An 11,162-nucleotide genomic window follows, 5' to 3' on the forward strand; every position below is an offset into this window, starting at 1 on the left:
AACAACGGGTTGCACTCCGGGAGTGCCGGCAGAAGTGAAAACATTGTAACAGTTTTTCGATCAGGTCACGTGTCCGTCTTACTTCTTACGAATCTTTCGGTCACGTGACCTGTGGCTAGTTTATAATTTTTCCCCATGACAAAAAGTGTACAGCGCCGCTAAAGAAGTCTTCAAAAAATATTTGCCGAATATTCGGTTAACAAACCGAATAATTACCGAATATTCGGCCCATCTCTAGCTAATAATAGTAACGCACGAAAACAATAGATAACGTAATATAAACTTATACAGCAGAGTGTATGATAAACAAATTAGTGTGAGCATCATCGGCGGGAGTGTGTGTTGTGTCTGTGGAAAATGATCAAGGTGCCTATATTTGTATTCCAAATTTAAAATAATAGTAGAGGAGATATAGTCTTTGGGGTCAAAATAATTCCCACAAAGACGGGGTTTGATGTTTTTAGTTATTTGTGTGTATCTTTTTGACATACTATATCATCTCATTACTACAAGGAATAATTCCAAAATAATACATACTTACTTACAAAACAGTTTTGATTAATTCGTAGTTTCGTTTTGTTTTCGAGCTCCCGATATTTCGACGCAGTTTACATGCATCTTGTTCACGGGAATCACGGGTAACAAAAATAATACAAAACAAAACACAAAAATAATACAAAACAAAATACAAAAATAATACAAAAGGTAATCACGGTTCATATTCCGGTCGATATAAGTCTATCATACTTAATTACATAGTTTTTAGGGTTGCGTGCCCAAAGGATAACAGCGGGACCCTATTACTAAGACTCCACTGTCCGTCTGTCTGTCGCCAGGCTGTATCTCATGAACCGTGATAGCTAGTTGAAATTTTCACAGATGATGTATTTCTGTTGCCGCTAAAAGATAAAATACTAAAATCTGTATTAAAATAAATATTTAAGCGGGGCTCCTATGCAACAAAGGTGATTTTTTTTCCGTTTTTTTCATAATGGTACGGAACTCCGTGCGCGAGTCCGACTCGCACTTGGTTTTTTTAAATGTATGACTTTTAGTAGTGTATAATATGTTCGCGAAAATATAATTAGTTAAGACTATTTTTTGTAAAAAAAGTGAATTCAAATAAAATAAAACATTTAATTTAAGTTTTTAGTTTTAGTTTATATTTTCTATTTTAAGGCTTTTTGCTTGTAAAATGTAATGTTACTGGTGAAATACGAAATAAAATACAAAACAATTAAAATATAAAAATAATTAAAACATCTCTTCACACCATTTAATGCAATTTGTGGTATTTTAAAAAGTGATAAAACATATTTTTTATTATTTAAATAATTTAGACGTGTAACGTTTTATGAATAGGTAATAATTAGTAATTAATATCGGGTAACATAACGTAGGCCTAAATCGCAAACCTCGTAACTCCTCCGGGGGAGTTACGGGGTTTGCTACTATAAGTATTGTTGTCCAAGGTAGCAATTACCAATTTCCTTGAAATGGAGTTACGAGGTTTGCGATTTAGGCCGACAAAATTATGTCTGTTTCAGTTTATAACCAAGTTATTTTTTGAAGCCTATCATGTTTTCGCGCAACTCGTTCGGTGGTTTTTATCAAAATCATGAAGAAGGGAGAAAGGTTAATATTTTTCGACACTCTGTGCACTAGTATGTCTTTTTCTTAAAGGGGCCCACTGATTAACAGTCCGCCGGACGGTATCGGCCTGTCAGTTGTTCGGAACTGTCAAAATTTTATTCTAACTGACAGGCCGATACCGTCCGGCGGACTGTTAATCAGTGGGCCCGTTAAGGGGCTCCCCCACGCCAATAACCTTCGATCTGAATCCCTTAGTTTTCTAATGTTTTTGTAGCAAATTTTTTATCTATAGTTTTGTAAGTTTTATTATGTTTGTTTATTTCTTTCTTTGTTGTTATCAATTAAAATAAAACCATTTTGTAGCTAATTATAGTAATTATATAGCGGCTTTAAGCAATATAGTTAGGATCCCATATTTCCTTCAAAGTTCACTGTCTTCGAGATATTTGGCATCAAAGTTGAACAATTTTAGGATATAATACTGGTTTTCTGGCCATAACTTTTGTGTTAATTAGTTTAAAATTAAAACCCTGGACGCGTTTTTCGAAACATCAAAGACGAACCCAAACCCAAACCCAAATTTTTATGTTTTATTTTTGTTCCTCTTTTTTTTCTCTTCTGTCTGTTACCTATTTTATATGGCACGAATAAACTATTTCTATTTCTAAATATGTAGATTTCGTACATGTAAGATCCTTCACTGCAAACTAGATACGAAAAAGTGTTTTTAGACAATGTTTAAAAAAATAACAAAAAAATAAGTATTGCAGATTTTTTAATTTTTTTCAAAATCAGGTGGACAACACCGGAGATAAAACATTTAAACACCGATAACCATTTGTCTTATAATTCTATCTGTAGTGCAAAAAAAGGAGACACGATTCAAAACTTGTCAAAAATCGATGAAAACCTCGGCTAGCCCCTTAAGAGACTTACAGACTACCAGATCGCCGGACGATATCAGCTTATCAGTTGTTCGGAACTGTCATAATTTTATTCTAACTGACAGGACGATATCGTCCGGCGGACTGGTAATCAGTGGGCCCCTAATATATCTCCATCCCCTATCTATTATATAGCCCTAAGGGCCCGGGCACATTTAGCGTCTTTCGAGCGTCGTCTAGTAAACGCCAACGCAGCGCCGCGGCGCCGCGACGCCAGTGACGTCTTTCGAACGTTAGCGTCTCGTTAACGCACGCGCAGCGTCGACGGCGGCGGCGTTAGTTGAACGTCGGCGTCATGTGAGCGCTCGCAGTACGTCACTGCAACGCAATGCAATCCACCATTTCAACAACCTCAGTTGAAATATTAGCGCCAAAGAGAATACACGTTACGTTCTGAATTCGGTCAGTGTGAAAATGGCTGATGAAGAGGATCCTCCTAATATCTATGACCATGGTTTCGATTTTAACGTAATTTCCTTGTTTTTGTACCATATATGTGACGTTATCATGAAAAGGGACCTTATTGTCGATGGCGCTTACGCCATTATTAACGACGCTCCGATATAAATACAATGCCGCGCGACGCTGTCCGGCGTAAGCGCCATCGACAATAAGGTCCCTTTTCATGGATAATGCCCCATATATGAATAAAGTTTTTAAAAATAATAACAAAAAAAAATCCTTTTCAAGTAATTAACAAAAGTGTTTCAAATGCAATTTGTGGTATTTCTAAAGAGACTAAATTTACATATTTTTTTGCCTATTCGATCGATAGAGAGGCAGATAACGAAATTTCGATTTTCGCGGTAGGCCACCTTGTAAACAAACCGCCTTGATGCATCAATGTCATAGTGAAAACTTGTCAAAAAACTGTTTAAGGCCACTAGGCCTTAAGGGGCCCACTGGGTGTTCTGCCTTTTCGCAGAACTATTTTTGGCGGAATTTCATTTGCCAACCAACATTTCGCCGACGTTTCACTTTGACAACTAACGATTAGCAAATTTTTGTATGACAACCTTTCAATTGGCAGAATTATTGTAAAGCAGATTATTATAACGCCTCTAAACTTTTGGGAGACTTATCATTTGTCAAATCTTTCATTTGGTCGAACAACTCTTGGACGAATAACGTTTCGTTGAAGCTACAGTTCGCTTTTCATACATTAGGCAAGTTACAAATAAGAAAAAGATATATACATACCAAACAATCAAAAATGGCCGAGTTGTTGTACTTTTTATAATGTATAATTTTAATAGTTGAAGCCAGTGGCAGCGAGCGAGCGAAGCGAGCGAGCAAGACCTTCCTGGGCAGAACCGACTTGGATATGGTTAGGTTAGAAGACTAAGGCGGGAGCTTTGCTCCCGCCTTAGTCTTCGAGGTTATTTTTTTTTCAACAACCCAAAAAACGTAATTACACAGCAACTTTCGGGTCAAATATCCCAACGTACGTGTCAAATATCTCGGCCATTTTTGATTTTAGAGAAAAGTTTATTAAGAAAGAAGTGATTATTTCATCAAAATCTTGTAAATTATTCTAAGTGTTTTGAAACCCCTATGTTTTCTTCATTAAAAAAATCTATGATCCAGAAACGGCCCCCCTTTGGTACAGTACAGTCTGACTAAATGAAACAATTGGTAAACAATAAACAACTAAGTGTATATTATGCCAACTAAAACATTCTACCACATGAAAGTTGGCATTTTGAAAATTGACATTATAAAACACAGACCAAACGTTTAGTTGGTAAGTGTGCGGTTGGCAAATGAAAAAAAAATATTTGAAAAGTTGGGAAATGAAAATTCGGCGAAATAAAATTCCGCCAAACGTGAGTGGGCCCCTTTTAACAGGTAAACAACATACTAATATAAGTTACTCTATGGTTTACTAAACAAATTAGTGCTGCACTCTGGCGGTAGAATATGGCAGTAATACTCCCTATAGAAAATTATTTTTAAATAATCTAGACATGTAACGTTTTTGAATAATTAATATCGGGTAACATATTATGTCTGTTTCAGTTATTAACCAGATTAATTAATGGCGCCTATCATTATTTCCTGCAATTCGTTCGATTGTTGTTATCAGATTAATGAAGAAGGGAGAAAGGTTAATATATTTCGATACCGTATAATGGGGTGAGTAGGGACAAAACTGACATTCAAACTTCGATAACATTTTATTTTTACATTTTATGCAAACTTAATTTTATTAATAAATATTCCGGCCGTTTTATTTTAGATTTTAGGGTTCCGTACCTCAAAAGGAAAAAGGAACCCTTATAGGATCACTCGTGCGTCTATCACTCGTAAAAAAATTATTTATTTATTAGGTATATTTGATTATTGATGAGGAAATGGATATTCCGATGTAATACTATCTACTTGTTTGTTACTTATGCTTTTTTTTGACATTTAGATTTTATTCTAGAAATTCTAGACTAGTATTTTTTATACAATTTTTTTTTTAATGTTTGACGATCCTTTTGTGAAATTCTTAGTGTTAAATTTGACATGTATAATAATCCAATTTTATTATGGAATAATATTAACATCAATAAATTGCTCTGATAATTAGATGATAATTAGATTAAGATTAATTACGATTCATAAGAGCTTGTTGCTAGGCCTACATGAATAAAGTATATTTTGATTGATTGATTGATTATCTGTCTGTCTGTCTGTCTGTCTGTCCGTCTGTCATAGCCTATTTTCTCCGAAACTGCTGGACCAATTAAGTTAAAATTTGGTACACATATGTATGTTTGTGGCCCAAAGACGGACATGTAACGTAAACAAATTAATTTTAAACATGGGGGCCACTTTTGGGGGGTAAAGAGCAAAATTAAAAAATAAAATATTCCAAACTATATCGTGTTACATATCAAATGAAAGAGCTCAATGTAAGAATCTCAAATATATTTTTTTTATAATTTTAGAATAAATAGTTTAGAAGAATTTAAGAAAATATGCAAAAAATGACCTTTCCCCTCCCTTTATCTCCAAAACTACTGGGTCTAAAATTTTGAAAAAAATACATAAAATAGATCTTTACCTATAGATGACAGAAAAACCTATTAGAAATATGTAGTCAAGCGTGAGTCGGACTAATTACTTAGTTTTTGATCCTACTCCTACGGGTTTTTTAAAGGCAATTCACTCACTTTTCACATAAAAAAATCCATTGTTAAAAATTTAGTAATGTACGGAACCCTTGGAACGCGAGTCCGACTCGCACTTGGCCGGTTTTTTTTATGATTTTAGGCAGTTCCATTTCATAACTTTAACGGTAAACACAAAATTCCTCCTCACCCCGTAGTCCCTCGTAGTTGGGGTGAGATGGGATTCCATACAAAACGTGAATTTGAAACGTTTTTGAATCGATTCTTATTATTATGAATATTACTATAGCTCCATTTGTAATAGGAATACATTATTTAGGTAGCAGTAGCCTTAAAAAACCGTCTCACCCCCCTGTCATGCCTTCTCTCCCCATTCATAAACCGACTCTCCTCGCAATCCCTACTCACTCCTCCTTCCTTCCTCGATCTGGTTATGGGTTTTTAATTTAGTGTTAGTGTTTTTAGTCAAGCGTTTAGTGTTAGTTGTATATTTTGTAATTTTATTGTGATTTTATTTGATATGTGTAATTTATTTTAACATTAAAGAAATTAAATTGAATTGAATTGTATCTAGGGCTTGCATTCCGGAATTCCGGAATTTCGAAATTCCGGAATCCAAATTTTCCGATATTACAATTCCGGAATTGAGACCAGTGAATATCGAATATTCCGGAATTGGATTTAAGTACTTTTATTAGATTTACTATTGAAAAGTACCAAGAAACTACACTATGCTGGTGTTATTAGCCGTGGCTGACAAAAGTCTGAAGCATTAACATGCCTCATTAACTTTATTAAGACGAAACAGGAGCTGAGTTTTAAATATTTTAGGTAAATATACCCGTCTCGCTAACGGAAGCGGCACCTAAAAGTAGTGCGATAAGGACAAGGCGAAAAATCCTGCGTAAAAATCTCAAAAATCGAGGTTTCGTACTCCTCTGTTTCCTCCTCCAAAACTTAACCAATCGTAACCAAATTTGGAAATCTAAATGATTATGAAATTATCTGTGTCGGACCGTTTTGCATTTTTGGCTAATTGATACCAGTTTTGAATGCCACGCCTCTCATTGCGGCATAGTCAATTAGGCCATTTTGGCCATTTTTGAAGGGCTCTAGCGACACAGATATTGACAATATTAATCTGTGTTGAAAAAATCATTGCTCTAGCTTCAAAAACCACGGAGGAAAACGAGGAGTACGTTTGTATGGAGAAATGACCACTACTGTTGGCTCTTAACCATCGAATTTTTACTTTTGATACTTGCTAAAGGAAAACCATACATTTACTTGTCCAGAATCATACCTACGCGAAACCTTTGAATTTTAAATTTATAAATAAGTATTTGGATATTTTATTCTCAATTCAGAAAGAAATTTCCTCAATGAAAGATTTCGGATTCTGTACTATAGCAGCAGCACCAGCACATTATTTATATTCTGAAGCGCTAATGAAATCATTTTGCCCATTTGGTTTAATATCAATAAGGTTTGCCTTTTGGGACTTTTGGGCACTAGTCGGCAATGCATAAAGTTAATAGGTATACGTAGCTGAATAGGTATGTAGTTACTTTAATACATTAAAAACAACCTTAACTCAGGAACAAATAATCGTTATGCCTTAACACAATAAATGCCCTTACCGAGATAGGAACCCCATCAGGACCTTCATCTTCGTAAACAGAGCCACTAGGTAGTCAACGAGGCCGTTACATTTAGAGATAAGTTATATAAAACTAGACATCAAATGGTTTGCCAGCATTTGCCAGTTTTCCCAATCTCGAATACGCCGTATCATTGAAGTGAATAAAAGTGACTATAGTAATAAGGTGCTAAAATAAGAGGTGGAAAGACGGCACTACTTAATTTATTAATATATTTCGATTAATAATACTTCAAATTAAATTCCACTAAAATAATACTTTCTTTAATAAACGTAAAGTATCAGAATTTCACATTTTTTGTTGATTTTTATTAAAATATCTAATATAATTATGATTAACCCTAATCCCGGAACCAGTTCCGGAATTCCGGAATTGGGACCCAATATCGAAAATCAGTTCCGGCATTGGAAACCGTCCGATATTGCAAGCCCTAATTGTACCTAAGTGGCTCTGTATGGCTACCACCACTGAGACCTGAGTGGCGCAGACGTTAAAGAATATCGGCGCGATTCGAACTTTAAAATACGTCAAATATTTCGAACTTCCGCCGCTTCCGTTAGCGAGACGGGTATATTTACCTAAAATATTTAAAACTCAGCTCCTGTTTCGTCTTAAGACCATACGTAAATTAGTACTTGTACAATTACGCGGGGACCTACGAGGTATTAATAAAAACAACTTCTTATGTATGATTGTATGATGTAACAAACAAACAAATAGGTAACACAATGGCGGCTTACTAACGTAATCCAATTGTCTTTCCAATAATACGCAATAATAGACAATAAACATCAACAAAAATCTAAACCTATTGTTAAACACTTTTATTCGACTACCTATATATATAAAGGTAGGTATATATGTCGGCGGCCGATCGTAAGATCAGGCATATCGCGAAATTCCTAGGCATATCGTGAAACGTGAAAATCTTTGACTCGTTCCCTGAGTGGCCTGAGTCGACGGAGCCCCGCTACGCGGGGCTCCTATTTCTAGTCATCAGTTTGCCCTTCGGGCATTTGAAGCAACGTAACGAATCTATCCTACCTATATATTGGATTAATGTGACTAATCGTCAAAATATTACACAGGAACATTACGATCTGGCCGGCGGCGCGGCTGACCAGGCCCAGGTTCTCAAGCGCCGCAAATATTCGTCCTTACTTAAGGACTACGAGTTTGCGGCGCTCGCGGTAGAGACACTGGGCCCTTGGTCAGCCGACATGCAGGCCTTTGTGAGGGCCCTGTCGGGACGGCTGATTGACGCCACAGGGGATCCCAGAGCTGGCGCGTATTTCTCGCAACGAATCGCCCTGACGGTTCAGCGAGGAAACGCCGCCAGCGTAATGGGTACCATGCCACAGGCGGACCTGCTAGAGGGGGTATTCTTTTTATAATTAGGTTTTTATTTTATAGGTAAGTTTCTTTTATTTTAGTATTAATTTTAATTTCTTTGTAGTTTTAAACAAAGTAAAGATAAATATAAAGTGGAGATCAATGGAAATTACAAATTATGTAAACAAACCAATTTATTACACATACCTTCATTTCTTCGCTAAGGGGCCCACTGATTAACAGTCCGCCGGACGGTATCGGCCTGTCAGTTAGAACAAAATTTTGACAGTTCCGAACAACTGACAGGCCAATACCGTCCGGCGGTCTGGTAATCAGTGAGCCCCTTTATCGCTTTTTGATGGTGGTCCACCATCCTGTTTTGATATGATTTTATAAACATTTATTAAAACCTCCGTGGCAACGGGAATGCAGTTATTTTTTAGCCAACCTGTATAAATAACTATTTAAAATGTAGGTATTTTAATTATTAATATTTTGAATCAAAACAACCGTCGCAAAACTTTTAGGCTATACGAGTACATCAAACGCTAATAAAGTTTGTTTAGATTAAGTATCTGTCCTCCATTTTATAACTGTATAATATAGAGTCAGCAGCAGAAGATGCTAAGCGGGCGAGGTGTTCAAAATTACCTTGACACGCTCTTATTCTCTTAACAATAAAGTCGCGTCAAGATCATTTTGAACACCTGGCCCGCTTAGCAACTTCTGCTGCTGACTGTACATATAATTATGTGCTTCAATTCTTGCAACTTAATCTACTTCCCGGTGTCTAATTGAGCTAAATTTTGGCATATAGGCACTTCCGTATATATCCGATGACAATACTACGAGTATAATATGCTAACATGGAGCTGATCTATAGGAACATTTTGATGGAAAAGCATAAACATATAGAATTTGAGCTCATTAGAAAAATCTCAAGAAATTCTTGATAGATTTGCAAAGGAGAGAAAGTATAGTTGGCAATAAAAGTATCAAAAAAATATTTTCGTCGGTAACTTGTTTTGACGTAAATATTACTTCATTTCAGATGGAGCGACTTCTTGTTATGCTACTGGTGGTAATGATGGTGACACCGATAAATTCAATCGCGGTAAGACAAAGACTGTCTCAAGAGGACTGTGACAAAATGGATATACGAAAGATAAACAATTATTACTACGTGAAAGGTGCCCCGATCAATCTAACTGGGATACCTTCAGATTTCTCTGTGCACTGGCGATCCGGAAGAGTTTTCTTCACACTAATAAGCGATGATTATTTAACAATGAGAGTCCAAGTCTTAAAAGGCAATGAAGTCAAAACTATCAAAATGGATGTTGTCGGTCAGTCAACCACTGTAGATAACTACAACGACATTGTTTATGTGGCTACTGATAATGGAGTGTATAAATATAATGTAGATGGCACACTGGAACATTACACAGCGGCTGGGGAAGATGTTATGTACGTTGCCGTTTCTAAAGATGGAGTGAACATGTTTATAGCCACATGGCCTCAGAATAGAGTCCAATTGATTCGTAACAACGGTCAGCATCAGGAGACGTTCTCTTTAATACCTAACGGACATGATTTGAGAATAGACACTTGCAATAACGTTTATTTTGTGGCAGCTAAAACTTCTTACGTTTTGCAAGCAGATAACACTATACCTATTAGAATTAAAGGCTTGCCAAAGAATAATATGACAGGTATTTTTGTAAATAGATCAGATAAGGTATACGCTATGGATGAAACAGGGAATATGTATAGAATTGATGCAGATCAAGCGAAAGCTACTCTACTTGGTTCATTTCACATTAATGGTGTAAACGCTTTCGCTTTGGACGCGTTTGATAATGTACTTATTGGTGTGCATGGCGCCATCTTGAAATATAATAAGATGGAAAGTTCTCCGTGTAGTGTGCTGATGACGCTCAGTTAGGAATGATAAAAACTCTGAAATATTGGTAATAAAAGGCTAATTTTAATAACAAAACTTCCGTGAGACACAGACATATTAAATATATTAAGAACGGGTCACTCAAGTATTTTAAGTCGAAAAACGCTCGACATGTTTCACTCCGTACCGAGGAGTGTCATCAGGAGCTTGCGTTTACGGTGACGGACCGGCGCAGACTGCGGTTTTTCGACTTAAAATACGTGAGTGACCCGTTCTTAATATATTTAATAAAAGGCTAAGTTTAAATAAAGTTACAAAAGTTGGCATATTTTTTCTAGTCTTGATTTTTTTTGCTATGATTTTGTTTATTGATTGAATTTGTTCCTTACGCCTCTTGCGACACTTATTTCCTTGGTACATGTCTTAAATATTATTTAATATAAATATTTTTCAACTGTACCACTGACATATTTCAAAGAAACTTAATAGGCTTTAACTCTTTGTAATAAATAAGTTCTGTCTGTATTAGAGTACGTTTCGTAAAAAAAAAAACAAAAGATACTCATAATATATAATGTCACATTAGTAGTCAAAAAATGTTTATGTCAGT

General features: G+C 35.9%; 1 protein-coding gene across 1 annotated transcript; it reads left to right on the forward strand.

Annotated features, from left to right (window-relative positions):
• The first annotated feature begins 320 nt into the window (after positions 1-320).
• LOC134676022 (uncharacterized) lies at positions 321-10,594 on the forward strand. Its single transcript, XM_063534337.1, has 2 exons — positions 321-366; positions 9,701-10,594. Exons 1-2 carry the CDS (start codon positions 358-360, stop codon positions 10,592-10,594), a joined length of 903 nt encoding a protein of 300 aa, XP_063390407.1. The 5' UTR covers positions 321-357.
• Positions 10,595-11,162: the final 568 nt, after the last annotated feature.

This window comes from Cydia fagiglandana, chromosome 23 (assembly GCF_963556715.1).
Source record: "Cydia fagiglandana chromosome 23, ilCydFagi1.1, whole genome shotgun sequence".
NCBI lineage: Eukaryota > Metazoa > Arthropoda > Insecta > Lepidoptera > Tortricidae > Cydia > Cydia fagiglandana.